Genomic DNA, 18,225 nt, shown 5'->3' on the forward strand with positions numbered 1-18,225 from the left:
CTATGAATAAAATTCAAATAACAATAGTACACAAATAATTCCAAAATACCAGAAGAAAAATTGCTGCCTTTCAGAAGAATTATAAATGTATTTGCAATTTGCAATTGTCTGAATTGCTTTGTGAATAGAAAAACTTAAAGCTTCTTGGAGACAGACTGGGTCTTCATCAGTGTAGAGAACATTTTGCTTAACTTTCCATTGCATCACCTGTGATATAGCCTCTGTGAAAAACAGCCACTTACAGAAAAGGCAGTATCTGCTGAAAAGATGTTTCTCCCAGCTTGCAGTAAACACTCTGAATTTTATTACTGACACCAATAGGCCCCTTGTTTTCACTTGATGTCCTCAAAGCTTTTTAGAGCCTTAGAATAATTTAAAAAAAAAAAATTAGGAACCACAAAAGATATATTCCTTATACTGTTTCAAATAGAGCTAAATCATAAGTTCCTGTACATTTGTTCAGGCACTAAGGGCTAGTTTCCAAAAAAAAAAAAAAAAAAAAAAAAAAATCAAACGATGCAGAACTTACACAGAATTTAGGCACTCAGGTCCTTGGCAATGATCTCATTAAAGCTAAACACTTACCAGGCAGGCCACATGTACCATCAGCACCAGACCCAGGGGCTTTAGAGATAACTTTGGAGGTTACCAGTGCTACTGCAGCTCATACAGCTTCCCGGCTGTTAAAAGATTTGCAAAGGTGGCACCTACGGTATGTGGTGTCTCTGAAGCAATGCAGCTCCCACTAGCAGCACTCAGACAGCAAGAAGCCTTAAGAAAAGTAATCAAACCAATATACCAGCAAGAAAGGACAAACACGTATCCAGAAAAAAAAAAAAAAATCTTCCAAGCAGCTGACTACTACAACTCATGAAAGTGATTGAAAAGAACTGAAATGACAGTGGGTAGGCTATGTTTTGTGAACCATACACCATCAGGACGAAGACAGGAGCAAAAGCATGCCCTTTGTGGATAGTGGACAAGGAAAACTTTTCACCCTCATGTACAAACTGTTGTACAGAGCCTCTGTGTCTCACTCCGGGCATAGGGCACAAATACACATAAACTCACATGAAGTATTATGTAGACAGTGCAATTGCTTGTGAAGTACAACAGTGTTCCCAAGGAAAGGAAGGGAATCACAACCTAGTCCTTAAATTGTACTATGTTAACAAGTGGCTGGCATAATTTTCATAGCTCATTCAATTCACAGTCCAAGCTTATTGAAATTATTAATAGAAGAGCCCAGAAGACAGTGATAAATCTGCACTGTCTCCTGGATCTATCATCTGTTCTTCAGTGAGTTAGAGTTGTGAAATAAAGTGACTGACACCTGATAATCTTCTCACTGAAAAACTTACTTAATCCAGTCTCAGTAATAGCCATAAACTGTTCTTGGTGAGAGTTTTTCCATTGAGATCAATATTAATTGTCTAAGTAGATCAAGAGGACTAAAAGAAACTAAAAACTTTAATTTCATTCCTGTCATTTAACCCTAGTATAACACCTCATACCTTTAAATCTTTTGTATTTCTTCCTTTCTGCTTCCCTCCTCATCTTTACCACCTTGTGCAGACACTGTGTTCTGCAGCAAATTATATGACACTTTCCATTTTGGCATATTAAAATAGCTGCTTCCTGACTTTCTCAAGTCAGTGAGTGGGTTATATATTCTTCTTTTCCCCTTGGTCTGCATTAGGTAACCCTAAACCCATGATTATTTCTGAAATAGAAAAGATAACCACAATTTTGTTTCAAGAGTCCGAGAAGATCATTTGACTTACATTCATGTAGTTTTACTCCTGCAAGACACAGAATTCCCGTAAAGTGTTCTTGCGACAAACCCACAGTGATCTTTTGGACTATTATGGGTTGCGATACACCAGAGTTGCATCTTCCCACATGCTCCGGCTATGACAGGTTAGAATCACAGAATCATTTATTCTGTGGAATAGACCTTTAAGATAATCGAGTCCAACCACTAAAGGCTGATGCCTTCCCTTATTAATCTTCCAGCCCTTTAACAGCAAACCTGATGCACCCTAAAACAGACATTGCAATAGACATCTGCTACAAGAAGGTACCAAAGACTAACATTCTAAGCTAACCTACCAGAAATCTCACATAGCTAACCCATGTGTAAAACAAACAAACAAAACGCAAAAACCCCAAAACCACAACCCACCACCAGAGAGGTTCAAGAATTATGTTGCATTCAAATAGAAACTGCAGCTAAATTTTGAGTAAAAATATGAAAGCATCTTTATCTGGTATAGGGACTGAAAGAGCAGCTTGAATTCACAGAAAATTAAATAAGTCAGCTGTAAATTCCACCTCCACCCTGCCCCCAATAAAGAGAAAATATCCAAAAGTACAATATCTGTGAAATGAAAAAAAAGTCTGATATGCATAATCTTAGTCCCTACACTTCATTATCCTCGTGACAATAGGCTAAGACAAAGAAAACAGTCTCAAAAGAACAGTTTTAGTCTAAGTTAACTAGTATGACTTACAGAATAGAAAGAAATTTCAGCTTCCCAAAAAAAGAAAAAAATAGCTGTGTCATGCAATTATTCCCTCAATGTGCTTGATGAATCATCTTGAATTATCTTTAGGTAAGAACAGTATGTCTACAGAAAATGTTTCCAGAGGAAAATCATGATATTAACGCTATGCACCCATATTAATAGTATACAAGTCTCCACTGTTTTATCATTTAACTGCCAGACGTAAGACATGCCAAATCCATTCTTTAAATCTAGTAGTTATTTTTACAACACAATCAAACCATAATCCTTTTCAAACATTCACAGATGAATTGGCCTATAAGCATGCCAGACAACTAGATTTCTGGATTTACCAAACACTCCTCGCTTTCTAATTTAGCAATTAAATAATTTTTACAATTGCAACATGGTGCTCTTACACACATCAAATGTAGTGGTGTGAACACTCTACTTTAAAATAATACTAATGAGATTACTTACAATTTAACAAATTATTAAATTGTTGCATTCTACAGGAACAGAGATTACATTTTAAAACTCTGGTCTAGGAAGTGAGATTATGAAGAAACTCTTGTTGCTAGCATACAAAGGATTATGTCTGTTCTGTACTAGTGACAGTTCACAATAAGCATAAAATAACCTAAACGTGTGTACATTGTATCTGTAGTGCAGCATTTTCCATGGTCTGTATGATATAATACAATCCATACTCATTCTGGAGATCTGTATTTAGCTTTTGCTTAGATTTATGCAGAAAAATGCTCCTTTCAACCTTTTAAAGAGCATGTTGAGAAATACAGGTTAAACTCTAATTTACACTAATTATAGGTTAAATTCTGATGTACACTAAAATGGGCTTTGAGGCAGACATTAAAAATGGAAAAAGGTCTGGTTACCTACATTGTTTATGTATTCAGACAGCAGGTCTTGGAGAGCTTGGCGGATAGCATTGCATTCAGCAATGATGCGTTCTCGATGAACATCGCGTGTGCAGGAAGAATCAGCTAGCAAAGCAGCTCCACTGATAATAGCTTCCAGACGTTTCTCTAGTGATGGCCTTATTTTCTCTTCATTCACTACAAGAGGATCCAGGATAATTAAATTCTGGAAAACATAAGGAGTACAGGTAAGAAAAGTCAGCCCAATTAACTTGCTGCTTTATTTTTCACTTGCATGAACTACAGTGACATTATGCTCCCTAGACTTCCAACTAGTCTTTTCCCTTTGAAGTATCCAAAATACTTTTGACCATAGCAGATCCCATTTTCCCTACTGGGGCTACGCATACAGGTCATTTGCAGACAAAGCCAAGTTATCTCTGCCATTCAGATCTCACTAGTTCTAAGCCAATATCGATGATGTCAAATCCCACTGGCCAGGACACAGTGCTAAGACAGAACAGAGCTTTCCAGCTGGAGCTGGTTCACACCTAAGGAGCTCACAGAACAAGTAGAACAAGATCACATCTGCCTGCAAGCCATGTTGACATCTTCTGACTCCAACTGCCTTGTCTCTGAGTCTTTCCTCTGTTTCCTACTTTTGCTGCATGAGATTAAGGATTTTCACCCTCAGTCTCTCCTACACCTGTATGTGACGTTTTTTCTTCTACAAGGCATTTCACTTCCGGAAACAGAAATGATATTTGTCTACCTTTGTAAATATGCATGCATTCTTATCACTGCAGTATCTATCCCACTCTGCAACGGAAAGCTGTCAACCCCATTTTATAAGCAAAGAACTAAGGCCCAGACTGCCAGGTTCACAGCCACACAGAAAGTATGTCTTAAAACAGGCAACTGTGTGCCATCTTCCCAAGCTCTCAGCCAGCATTGTTTTTCCTCTTTAAGTTTTGTCACTGCGGTTGTAAAAAAAGTATTTCTTCTTTCAAACTCTTTCCTGTGTCTGTCTACACTTCTTGAGGGTCATCTGTCTTCCTTATCCACCCATACAGTGGCCCTGTCTTGTATATTCACCTTCTAAATTCTTCAAAAGAAGATATGTATCTTATACTAAGCTTGTAATTTCTATGTATGATTATGGCACGGTGTATGAGTTTACTACTCAGCAATATTCCGTGCTTTATCTAAGTATCTTACACCAGAGTCTCAGTTTTGTTTGGAAGAGGGGTTCAACACCTCCAAAATTTAGACTATTGGAGATCAAGAGGACCTCAGGATTTAACACAAAACCAGCAGTGCTAGCTCACAGCTCAGAATGTTACATCAGATTACATGAGCAGTCTAGTTCTGCTGATTTTTAGTCTAATGCAGTCCCACACTGGGGCAGAAAGTCACTGCTGCGACCACCTTTCACAGGCTGAATATGGGCAAAGATCCAAATAGTAGCTTACGTTCAACAATTGTTTTTTCAAAGGACATGGATATAAGTGTCCTCTTGCTTCTCACTAGCTAGGGTGAAAAAAGTAGATAACTGTTTAGGCATGATAAAATTAATTACATTTGTGTGTCAAGCAAATATTCTAAAGAGAAAGAAAAGGAGAGGTGATATTTTCATGAAACGTGAAAGTAAGTATATTCAAGCTTTAGCATTTAAAGAAATTCAAACTAGTAATTTTTAATCTATCTGAACATCTGAAACAGTGTCATTATGGTCCAGATCGCCAAGCCTACAGTCCACATAAATCCATTCACCTGTTACATCCATATGTGGTTCCCAGTTTTCAGAAGAAATATTAATCAAGAAAACTAAGCCATATACCCTTAAGTGGAATTTAGGTCAGGTAAATCAGAACTTATCTGTGCTTATCCAGTATGTGCTGGACTACTTTTAAGCTGGAGAATTTTAATTATTTTTTCAATTTTTATTTAATATCACAATTTTGGGCACTGTCTAGCTCTGGCAATTCTAGGAGCAGTGAAAGCGTTCTATTAGAACATCATAAGATAAAAGCTTAAACAGCTAGGAAAGGGGACTTCAGTCACCTTGACATTTTCTTGTTGGTTGTTTTTAACATTCTCTTAGACATTAGGTATGATTTAGGGAAAGGAAGACTTTGTTATATGTTCAATCCTCCCATGTTTTCTGAAATACACAAAAATTGTTTTGAGACAGCTGGGAGATTCTCCAGCAAAGCTAGAGAAAAATCAGACCTCATAATCTGAATATTTCAAAGGAAACCAGTGCAGGTTCTTCCTGCATTATGGTGTCGTTCAAATAGAAGCTTGTATTTCTCAACTTGCAGGATCAGTGTAGGTTTCTAAACATTCCACCTCCACTACTGTTTCATTGCCCTAAAGTATTCCATCTCATTTAAAAGTATTCCAGTTATTTAAGTACTCTCAGCACTTCAGCCCCATACTTAGTACCTACTAACACACATAAAATCAGTGGACAATGAACCTTCTTAAACAACCTCTGTAAGACCTTCTGGGGCCTAAAGTTCTAGGATTATGTTATGCTTTGTACCAGAAGCCGGGACTACATGAATTCTAGCCCTCAAATTTTCACAGACAATTACTAGAAAGAAAAGGTACTAGTGAATTTCTGTCTGTCTTCATATGTTCCGTGTTGAATTTGGGGATTTTCATACCACTGTAGAGTATCACAAAAAATCAGGCCAGTGCTACTGCTACTGCAATTTTCTGTTGTCTATTCTGAGAGACTATAAAAAGTCTAAAACTAAGTTTCACTTAGGACTTATTTCAACAAGTGACAGGATAGACCATTAAAATGGTTTATGCGTCTATCTATGTCAGGTGTTTATGTGCATCCAGCAGATGCAACCTTAGATTAAGTTAGAGTAAGATTCCGTACAATAGGGAGATTATGGCTGAATGCAAAGGAAAACCATACCCGATTTACCTGGAGGCAAACTAAGTTACTACATGTCTCAAACACAATGTGCATTGCAGGAAATTAGGGAAATGCAGTAAAAGAAATTGTAAAGAAGTGGTAAGAAGTGCCATTAAGGACTCTGAAATGCAGGGGAAATTAACCCCTTTCAGCTGTCACCTCTCTAAGTAAGAATGCATAACTTTAAAAGCAGAATCAAAATTCTCAGCAGTAGTAATTGTGTTTTCCTGCATAACAAGTGTCTAATGACTGCATTATCTAGGTCTTCGTTACTTTGGCTATATCCAAAGACACAGCAAAATTAAAAATGAAAAAGCATTAAGTTTAATAGCTAGCATATTAATATAGATTTGGAAAACTGCATAAAACTAGTCATTAATGTTTAATAATTGACCTTTTTAAAAAAAAAGATTATAATGAACTTACACCCAATAGACAATTTCAAACTAATCTTACACATGAAAGACTCGTCCATGATGATCTTCTAAGAATGACAAGATATATAAGATTCTAAGATACAGTCCATTTCCAGAGGTCAGGACATTCATTTCTGATGTGGAAGAGAGGTTTGTGTTATTTGTGTTTATTTTATTTATTGTGTTTATTTTGTCTGTCTCCCTCATTCACATTACAGTCCTTAATAGCAAAGTGTTCTGTGGTACCTCACTTCTGCTGGAGTTGTGCCACTTGATCACTATCCACTGGAGCAGCAACTTCATTGTTGTGCTCCTAAATCTCAAGTAAGCACCCTCAACACTAGGCTGTAGATACAACATCCATCATAATGTAAAACACACCTGCCAAGTAGAATATTTAAATGTTACTACAGAAAGAAATGGCTTCATTGATTGTGGAAGACACACCTGAAGGCTCCAGACAATTAGCCATTCAGTTCGCAAAATGACTGCCTGCAAATCTCAGACAAAATGGGAGTACAAATGTCTCCCTTTAGGAAACAGTTTGTAGAAAGTTCATGCAAAATGGAGAAATAACATTGGCAAAAAAAGCTACCACAGTTCGTCTCTAAATTTAAAAAAAAAAAAATCGAGGCAATAATAACCAGGAAAATATGACTTAAGATCCTGCCCGCAGATTTAATTCTTCAAGCAATTTCACCAAATATTTATGATCAGTACATCTATGCAGAAAAGATGATCCAACTTCCAACCCATCAGAAGACACCAAATATGCAACAAGCAATTCTGCGGTTTTGCTTTAACGGGGCTAAACAGTGGTTAGCTGCCTGAGTTCTCAAGCAAGCATGAGTGAGTATTTAAAAGGAGTTATTAGGTCCCTATTTTCTCTCTCATGGGTCTTCTGATCTGTGAAAAAGAGGGATCATGAGTATACAGAAACCTGGTTATGTTTCCTGACATTTTGGACTGATTTACAGTGTTTTGACATCTCATATGTAATTGCTCTGCTAGATAGCCATGGTCATTAAAGGAGCACATATCAGATGAATACGCTGACAGAGTCAGGCATGCAAGACCTGTATCATTTTGTGAGAAATCTCTTCTCATTCAGAAGATGCAAGACCAGTGAAAGGTATTAGATAACCTGCACCTACATGCTGCTTTAACACAGATCTTAATATGCAATTACATTTGTAACATTACAATTTTGTGTTTATGGTAGTTATATGGAGTCTTTAAGAGGAATTCTTGAAAGTCTACTGATTTAAGAGTTAGCGACTCTAATTTTACTGGTGGTTTCCCCACCTATAAATCTGTAATAACTTTCACACTGCCAGCACTGGCAAAGGAAGAATGACATTGCAAAACACCTAGATACTAGATTGTTGGGTAAGCTCTGTGATACATTTCCACACTATAAACATTTAATGAGATTTGTTCCCAACAGACTATTTACTACATCAATCTATTTCATGGCACTGCATTTGCAACAAGAAGATAGAGCAAAGGTTATTTCAGGTCCTCAGCCAATAGAACTTTCTGTAAGGAAAGAAAAGTGCAACCCTCTAATTCACAAAATCATTTTAAGAAGTTAAATGCTCTATTAATTGTGCCTTCTCTAACTCGCGCAGCTTCAATTCCCATTCACGTTAGCTAGGAAAAAATATATTAAAACTCCATAAACAAATGGCTTTTTACAACAGTCAGACTTCTATGTTCTTACCTTTGTGAATAAAAACAAATTAAATCCAAAAGACATTTCTTTCCATTTTGTGATTATCACAAACCTTAAAATTTAAAATAGTAATAGATTTAATTACACTTAAAAAAGAAAATCATTAAAATGGTACTGCTCACATACAGTCAAGATGAATTCATCTGCAGTCAAAAGATGCAATCCTTTTGCCAAACTTTCTTTAAACAATTTGTAAGTAAAACAGGTAAATAATAGGTCTCATTTGAAGTATATAATTTGTCATTCAGAGTTTCATTGTAACAAATCATGTATTACTCTTAAATGTTTCTTTTTTTTCTTCCATTCATTAAGAAAATAAATTAGAAACTATAATTTTGTAACCAAGTGTGAGAAGCAAGGAAGGATGACATGTAACATACAATTGCAACCTGTTCCTTTTTTGGGGAAAAAACTGTTAGATTGAACTTTGAGCATGACTGAGAGGTCTATTTTGATCAATCAACTGCTACTGCAAGATTTGTGTCATATTTCAATGTATTTCTCTAGCCTTTCATTGAAAATTTTAGACAAAATCTATTACCATCAGTCATAACATCAATTCTTCTGAAAACGTATCAACAATATTGGAGTTTCGAGGCTGAGATCTAGTAAGTTCAAGCATTTACCCCCCAAAAGACCCATATTTGCAAATGTGTTTAGAAACTTTTGTTCCTTTTGTTGATCCAGGCCTACATCAGTTACACTAGATGAGGAGCACAGTCTGTAACCTCATATGCAGGAGGTCTTTTACCATTTTTGGCAGGACAATGGAAAATAACACTGGAAAGAGCCAGAGCAGCTATGAGAAAAAGGGAAAGCTCCATACAAAAGCTTAGGATCAGGTCAGGAGTAGAGAAAGAACTGACTTTCTCCAAGTGTTTGCTTAAATAATCGAAATAGAAATGCAATTTGTGAAAGCATATTGGTTATGTCACTTTATTTAACGATAATCAGAAAACATAACTAAGTTTCTAAATCCTTCAGTTATATAAATTACATAACTTGCGTTGTACTAGTTCAAATGCAATGAAGGTAACAGCGATCACCACCATCTCATAACCACTGTTGTTTGTAAACTAAACTCACGGGCTCTGCCCACTTATTCCAGGATGTGTCTGTCTTCATCATTAGTGACGCATCTTGAACTAATTCTTCCCTGCTGTTTGAAGGAAGCCAAATGTGGAACATACATGAAGACTTAAATCCAAACTCTTCTGAAGGAAGTGATCCCTCCCAATGAAATAATTTAGAGTAACACTATTTAGACTAGGACTAAGCAGAACATCAATTTCTAATGCCTTTAGGTCCATCACTTATGATAGCAATAGTTAAGTAAAAAAACAAACAAAACAAAACAAAACACCCAAACCTAAGGATTTTCCAGAAATGTTGCAGTGTCCCATTTACATACCTCAAGCTCATCAAGTGCACTTCCAAGAGTAGCTGTGTGAGATGTAGGTTGTCCCATTTTATTTCCAACTCCTTGGGAAGCATTAGAAATTACATTGAGAGCATTCTGTATTTCATTGCAAATTGAATCTTTGCTGGCTGTAAGGGATGCAACATCTGAATGTTCCAAACAAGCTGAACATATTGAATGTAAGAGAGAGGAATTTTCCTTCAGGGATGCACGTGCTGCAGCAATTTCATCTCGCTGATTGCTAGATTTCAAATCCTGTCAGCAAAAGAACATGCTGTTTAGTTCCAAAAGCACTTCAAAGCTGACAAGTAATGTATAAACATTTTTTTTTCCTATCTCTACTCTGTTTAAGGAAACATCGAGTTAAATTCATCAAACATTGTGAAAATGGACTACAGCAGTACTTAAAATTGAATCATCTTTATCTCATGAGAAATGAACAATGTCTGTGTAAAACAACCCCCATTTTTATTGTGTCTTATAACGAGCACCATGAACTGTCCACATTTTGCTTATTTTTAAACACAATTTTCCTGAGAAAACTGGCGTGGAAATTAGATGTCTTTCCTCCCAGACACATCTTCCTTCATAAGCAACAGAGAAGGACAGAGGTGCAGACAGGGTTAAGCAAGGAATTCTGTGATTGTTGCAACTAAAATTTCCTGTGTTTACTTCCCTGTCCCACCAGCATATGTCCCGAGCACACTGCAGAAAGGAACAGCAGGTCAGTGATGAGAATTCTGTACTCCTGGAAAATAGGAAGTGTGGAAGGTGTGGAAAGGAAAAAGAGAAACCATCTCTTTGAAGTGCCACTGCCTGTTTCTCCTCCGTCCCTGTTATGTACACATTTAAAGCATTCGGGGACCTTACCACACTCACCTTGTTTCTCCTTTCTCCACCCAGATTTTCTAGAAACCCTACTGCCTCCTGCCAGCCCAAAGAACACACGGCTCAACAGAGCTGCCAAGTCAGATTTAACTGCTTCTAGTAATCACGCTTGGGAGCTGTTATTTGGACACCTGAAAGTTACGGACTTTGGGACAATCATATAGTCAACACCAGGATTGTAAGGAGCCTCCTGTCTCATCCCATTTTACGGTAGACATTCTCCCCACTCACCTTCTACATCTTGTCCCTTTGAAAAAAAGCCTAGTGGATATTTGCAAAATGGCTTGGATGGAGGAGACAGTTAAATTCAGGGGAAAAATAAAAGAGGAAGGAAAACTAGCACATCAGAACAATAAAAGCCTGTGGCACCAGCTTCAAATGATGAGAAGAGGCACAATGAAGAATGAACGACAAAATGCATACAAAACTGCTCACAGCATGCTCTAGAGCAAGCTGAAGTCTTTCTAATTATTTTCTTTTGCATTGCATCAGGCTCTATATGCATTATTTAAAAAAGCATCACAATATCCACTTCTCACTGCATAAAGTTTATAAGTTCATGGCTGAAGAAAAGAGCATTCAATATTAAATGAATCAGTCCTATATTTTTAAAATCTCATTTACTGCAAGGTATGCATTGGACACAGGATTACATCTTACTTCCTCGGGCTAACTTGGAAATCTCAGGGATAAAGTAAAAACCAACCAAACAAAAAACCCCAAAAAACCCACCACAAATGAGAGAGAGAGGAAAAGCCTTAAACAGAAGCAGACAATGGAACGAATTACAAAACTGAGTTATTTTCTTGGGTATATTAATATTTAACATACTTTTACTTTTTTCAATAAACCAATATATAAATGAATCACCACTGTGCAGGAATGACTTCATTGCCCAGTGTGCTCAAATCCAAACACCAGTGCACCTCCAACCTTGGTAAAGCATGTGCATTTTATCCAGTGTACTCTCAGCAAAAAGAGGGTTATTTATTTTTAAACACAGATTCTTGTTTTAATTAGTGAATCTACCTTTCCTACAGTTGACTTACAAGATAACCAGATGCCCTCTTTTCTCCTGTGCTGCAAGGAAGCCACAGATGTAGAGGTAAGTCAATACAACACCTCAGTCTAGTCGCCTTCTATTCTTAACAATTTCTTACTTTGCTGCATCATACACAATCAAACTCAAAAGTCCTTCCAAATGACTTTTTCCCTCTAAAACAGTACTGCCTAACCAGGAACAAGGGGTTCATAAGAAATTCAAAACTGACAAGCCAGCAGTCCAAAGCCAGTAATGGCAAGTCAATAATGCAGCATGTCTGGAAACAGTACAAAAAATTCAATGTGTTAATGTTTTAAAAACACAGAATCTTTTATTTCACACAATATTGTGTAGAGTTTCAGAATCCTGTTATTGGTAAATTCATCTATGAAGAGCCTCACTTTTGTTCAATAACACTTTTAAAAATAAATAAATGCTTAGCCTGATGAAATTCATCACTACTTTGTTGTTCAGTTGCAAGCCCTGGAAAGCCCCTAAAGAAGCTGTAAGGGTATTGCAGGGGGGGGGAATTAAAAAAATCTGCTCTTTATCACACTTAATACACGTAATATTTGACAGCACAATACCCCAGGAAGCCAGCTCTTGTTCACTGAGTATTCATATCAGCACAGCTCCTGGGATCCAGGCATCACTGTGGCTATAAATCACTCTGCCATATTCTGCATCGGCTGCAGTCATCAGAGGTTCACAAAGGCAGCTTCAAATAAAGTGCGCTGCAGTCCCCTAGCTCACTCTTTGCAGAGACAGTTGTCATTGAACTGAGTTCTACATCCTGGAAAAACACAGACATGCAAACCCCCACTTTTTCATACTTTTATAGGGCTGGCAGACAAAAGCATTAACTTTTACCAGAGCTTAAACTTGGGCTTTAGTATTCAGCTTTCAGCCAAAGTGACTGCCAAATTGCGTGTATTTGGAGAATCAAAGATAACAACAAAGCTCAAACTCTTCCGAGCGCATTCGTGCACTGTTTATCTGGGTGAGGCTCCAGTTTACATATTTCACAAGTACTGTGTAGTCTTCTTTACTGGAAGAAAATACCTAACCGACAAGAAAGTGAAAAAGATCTGGGGCTGATATGGACTGCCACATTGCTCTTCAGCCGTGTCAGTTCTTCCCAGATAACACTACTTTCACACACGTTTTGAAGGTTTATAACGGTCAGGGCCCTGAGAGCACTACTAGGCCTCAAAGGCCTCAGCTGTGGGCTCCATCGTCCCCTCGCCTTGGGGCCCCAGTTCAGCTCACTATCGGACTATCGGTCCCTGTCTGAGCTAGATCATAGGAGTGTCGGTCTCCAACTCAGCCACAGCTGCCCCCTAGCCTGGCCACAGGCCCCCCGATCCAAACCTCAGCCCACAGGCTGACCTCCAGAGCTCAGTCCTGCCCTGCCACCATGGTGCTTCTGTGGTATCGTTGGGCTGTCTCTCACCTGGTTACCCTGATCCGATCCATGGACTGGCTTCCCAGCTTGTCCTCTGACCTGCCACATCACCACAAACATTCCTGATGATCTGGACTCTTAGTTGAACCCGGTTACCATCACCAGGCATGCCCGGCTCATCTTGACGCAGGGCAGTGGGACAGGGCCCTGGCTGGTGAGGCTGCTGCCCCAGAGAGCAGCCAGCCCTCACTGCACCCCTACAGTACCTTCTTCTGAACAGATAAGCCTTTACCATCAGCGTGGATCACCTGTTATAAAAAGCGGACCCTGCCTACTCTACGAAATGCTAAGTTGACAGAAATTGAACACCAGCCCCTTCCCTCCACATCAGGCTTTTAACCATACCTCTGAGCTGACAACCTACACAAGTGTAACAGCACAAGAGAGACACAAACACACATTGGGAAAAAATGCCTGACTGAGGATAACGGCTTTGTCAGCACAAACAACACATCACTAGATCATAGAGCTGTACTAAAGGTCACCTTACACACACGTACAGCAAGTTAAACACCACTGAGAAGGTATGCCAGTGAATTCAGAACGGCACTGAATCAAAGGAATTTGTTTAAACACACCTTTGTGCATTTCTCATTGACTGAATCAAAATCCTGCCATTACCTCTAGAAAGGAAATATTAGATCTTCCAGTGTTACAGAGACAGAAACTCACTGGAAACTCTTCTTAAAAATAGCTCATCGGCTCCCTCACAGATAAAACATGGAGTCCCAAAGCCAGTTCATTCACCTTTTGTTTTGTTTTAAATACACAGGTTTCCAGAGATTATTCCAGTCCAAACAGGTAGATGGAAAAAAAATTAACACTGTTGCACTCAAGAAAGGTAAAAATTTTTCCTTTCCTACTTCTCTGATAGACAGACAGTGCTGACACACCGACAATCCTCAAAACAAGAGTGTTTGCAGAAGTAAGCCATTTTAAAAGATGTATCTTATAGTTTGACCAGGTCTGGAGACAAAAATAGGAACCTATTTTTACAAAGCACCAACACAGTATGTGCTCGATTGTCAGGCATTCCAAGCTAACTTAACTGGCCTCTAGATTTATTTTTCCTAACTTTAGAAGTCATCAGCAGTTCTTAGTGTCTCGTGCTAAACTATACTACAGCATGTATACAGAGTACATAAATAGCACATATATATACCCACACAAAATATATATACTCTGTATGGCTGTAAACTGTAGGTAGAGTTTGTTTGCATCAGCCTTATGCATGAATACACAAAACGAAGCGTTACAGTACAAAGCCATGTCAATGTTATTGTAGGACTAAGGCTTAAGTAATACTCTCTGACTCTAAGATGAGTCCGCACTGTCTTTATAAAACTGGAACTTTCAGTCAACTTGGAACAAGCAGGAAACAGATTTACAGGACTGAGATTCCCAGTAGAAGGGAAGCCTTGCATCTTTCTCTCTGTATCTATAGCTACTTACTATTAATCATCCTCAAACTGATATATAATACCACAGAAAAACAAAGCTATCTTATACAAAGTATCAAAACCTGCCCATAACTGGTTAATATCCCAGCTTTTTTAATTTACTAATTTTTTCAGGAATTTGTTGTTCAGCTAGGGAAGACACATTTTCTTTTGATGACTTTGTTGAACCAGATTGCAACCACTGCACAATATTCTGTGTATCTCATGCTTCAGCAATTTCTAGCCCAGTTACAGATGATAGAGCAACACCTTGCTGTCACTTCTCTATCCTTTACTTCACGATTTGGTCCCCACACTTCTAATACCCTGTTCTATTAACTTTCAGTCTCCTAGAAGTAGTAACTGATTTTGAAAGGTAGCAAAGTGATTTTTCCCTGTAAGAATTAATGTAAGAATTTTTCTTTAAGTCCAGCAAACCTTTTCTGCAAACATATACCACTTAATATATTAGCTCACAAAGGTTTTCTTCTGATACCATTATGGTCACATTTGCCATCAATGACCTTGGCTGGAAGTAGAACAGGAAACGTTCATCAGGAAGAGGGCTCTGAAGTTAGGAACGTCCAGAAGGTCTTATTCCCATATTGAAGAGAAGGAGATGGATAACGAAGATGTGAAGGAGAAGAACCGAAGAAAAAGAGGAGGAGGAAATACAGCAGAAATATAGATTAATTTAAAGAGAGGAAAACAGGAAACAGGGGAGATAATCTTCCTTACATTTTTTCACTCTCACTCTTTTAAGACAAAAAAAATAATGGATGGGAAGGAGTCAGTGATATACCAACCTCACTTGATTCCAAGCACCTGAAAATAGGATAGCCAGCATAGAAGCACCCAAAAGTAGGGCAGCAGCAGCCTACAATCCTTTTACGTAATTTGATGAGTAAAGCAGCAATCTTTTCTTTATAAAGAAAAAAAATTAGTAAAGCAGCAATTTTCTTCTTTGTTAACATTTCTACCTAAGGAATACCTTTTCTTTACGCTGCTGTCAAATAAAGTTGAAAATTTTCAGAAGTCCAGTGTTTTCATGACATAATATTCTTTTCCTATTTAAACTTGCTTTGTTTCCAGTGCTTAGTTCTTAACATGACTTGGAGATAGATCTCTTTCCAGACAGCTAAAGAAGTGGTAGGTGTAACCGTTTGTTTCAGAAGCACATTGCATTTGTTAGTTTGACCTATGTTGTTTAAAATTCCATCTTACACTTTAAGCTACATAATCTGTTGGTTAGTGTCCATCCTTGAGAGAAGGACACACATTTCTGGCAGTGAATATAATTTATCATTTAATGTAAAGCTTAAAATTAAGGAACCTATCCCAATTTTCAATAGACAAGGAATGTGTGCACACACCCCTGAGTAATACAAGGCAAAGAATGCAGAACATGGAGCTTACAGAAGTAGGAAGTTCAGAAGATGTGCCAAAGCAGGACCTAACTTCTGTCATAGGAGTAAAGACACCTGAAAACTGGCGTCTGTGAGAAATGACAGGTTCAAACTATTCTGTAAATATTCACACACACACACAAAAGTAAAACACATTGAGCAAGGCTCAGTACAACATCTTTCATGCTGTAGTTATTTCAAAGATATGGAAAATATAAAGTACCAACATTCATATATAGTGCAATGCACAGAATACAGCTTTCAAGTTAAAGCTTTCAGGAAGTATTTTGGCCTGAAATTTTTTCAATGGAAGATGACTCGTTGAGTAATGTGGCAACTTGACATGGATCCACAATTACTTATTTCTGTAATTTTATGAAATTCTCTTAATACCACATGCAATATTTTTTACTTGCTTCTTTTTTGAGATTTTAAAATTACAAGGGATTTTAGGATATTTATTAGATTGAAAACTTGTTTCATTCTCTGCCTTAGTGGTATTAGGCTACTTAGAAACAACTTAAGTAAAACTATTAGTAGTGGAAGATCATGTTATACATGGCATGTTATAATAGCATTGTCACTGATACACAGTTTAACAGATACCAAACAAATAGATCTTTCACATTTAGCCTGTTCTGGTTTAGCCTGTCTAAATGCATCCCATCTGCCAGAAGAGTTCAGGATCTCTTTCTCCAACAAATCAGCTCAAGTTCCCCTGGGTACAAGTTCCTCCTGGTCTTGAATACAGCGCAGTTCAATTTTCCTTGATTTAATATCTCAACATGAAGGATGTGAAGTCATCAACAATAAACAGGTACGTGACTCATATCAGGCAGCCTGTTCCAACTGCTATTTTCTCACAGATTCTATACTCAACAAATATTCATGACCCATGTCCCTATTCTTCTATCAAACTCCAGTTACAATTTATATATTTTCAACATTCATTATAAATACTTCCCAATATTTTAAATAAGCTAGTTTTCTTTTTTCCCTAATTAAAAAAATCCAAAACCAAAACAAGCTGAATCAAGTAAATCAATGACATAGCCTCACACAGATGCACACAATTCAAACACTGCAGGGAATATTAAGTTTCTGTAACATGAAGACACGTACAATTGACATGCGTAAAGAGTGGCACTCAAGCAAATGGAACTGAAGTGCTAATCCATCAAAACAAGCTTATTAGCATTACCAATTTCAGTAATGGTAACAGTAGGTTTTGGTTTTGCTGCTCAACTTAAATTGCAAAATGAGCTGGTTTCAAGTATTTATCATGGACAATATTGTTCCTTTTTTTTTTTTCTTGTATATCAGTTTAAGTTTTTTTAATGTTGTTTTCCCACATACCTGGCAAACACAGGACAGCAACTCAGAGCAAGGAATAAAATGCCCCAAGCCCTTGAGCTCTGTACTGAATGTTAATGCATTTGTATATGATAGATTTAATACAGAACCGAGAATAAATGACTTCCAGCAACTGCACTCTGGACCTATAAATCGCTATGAGTACTACAAAATCCATACAGAGAAAGAACAGCTGTATAATTTACAGCATCAGTATCTGTCAAAAAATGCTGCAAATACAGAACTTGATTTCTTCGTTTTAACATTCCTATAAAAATTAGAAATTACCCATACATAGGTTCTATTTAGAACTTTTATTCATCTTCCCTGATGGTACTTCAACAGAGAATGCCATTTAATTCTTAGCAGCGTTAAATGAAATTCAAAAAGTAGAAACATCAAAAGAGTTTTATAAAATAAATGCAAGAAATGTGTAAAAAGCTAATGATTAGCATGTTATGTTTTACATAGAATATGCTTTGAGAAAATCAGGAAAGTATAGTACTCTGATCAAATTATTTATAACCAAACAACAGATGTATGCTACACAAATCCACAAGAAGGAAATCTCAGGGGCAAAGGTTTAAATGGTTGGATTTTTCTCAAGATGCATCCTTACCAACAGTATGGACAGCCACCATATCACACACTCCTCTGTCTTCAGAGAGTTTTGCATCACCTTCATAGCATAGTGTGACCAGCCCAAGAGTATGACCCAATATACTATAAAATTATGTAGTA

General features: G+C 37.5%; 1 protein-coding gene across 8 annotated transcripts in view; it reads right to left on the bottom strand.

Annotated features, from left to right (window-relative positions):
* Positions 1-18,225, bottom strand: part of CTNNA3 (catenin alpha 3) — a 512,461-nt gene that overhangs the window by 388,619 nt on the left and 105,617 nt on the right. For 4 of the 8 annotated variants that reach the window (XM_075758850.1, XM_075758852.1, XM_075758851.1 and 1 more), the window contains 2 exons: positions 9,883-10,147; positions 3,408-3,611 (listed from right to left, as the gene is read on the bottom strand). In XM_075758850.1, coding sequence (XP_075614965.1) covers positions 3,408-3,611; positions 9,883-10,147 — 469 coding nt within the window. Of the gene's footprint in view, positions 1-711; positions 731-3,407; positions 3,612-9,882; positions 10,148-18,225 lie in introns of those variants that run through there. The other 4 variants (XM_075758855.1, XM_075758853.1, XM_075758854.1 and 1 more) reach the window with 2 other exon arrangements.

The sequence above is a fragment of the Balearica regulorum genome, chromosome 7 (genome assembly GCF_011004875.1).
Source record: "Balearica regulorum gibbericeps isolate bBalReg1 chromosome 7, bBalReg1.pri, whole genome shotgun sequence".
Taxonomy (NCBI): domain Eukaryota; kingdom Metazoa; phylum Chordata; class Aves; order Gruiformes; family Gruidae; genus Balearica; species Balearica regulorum.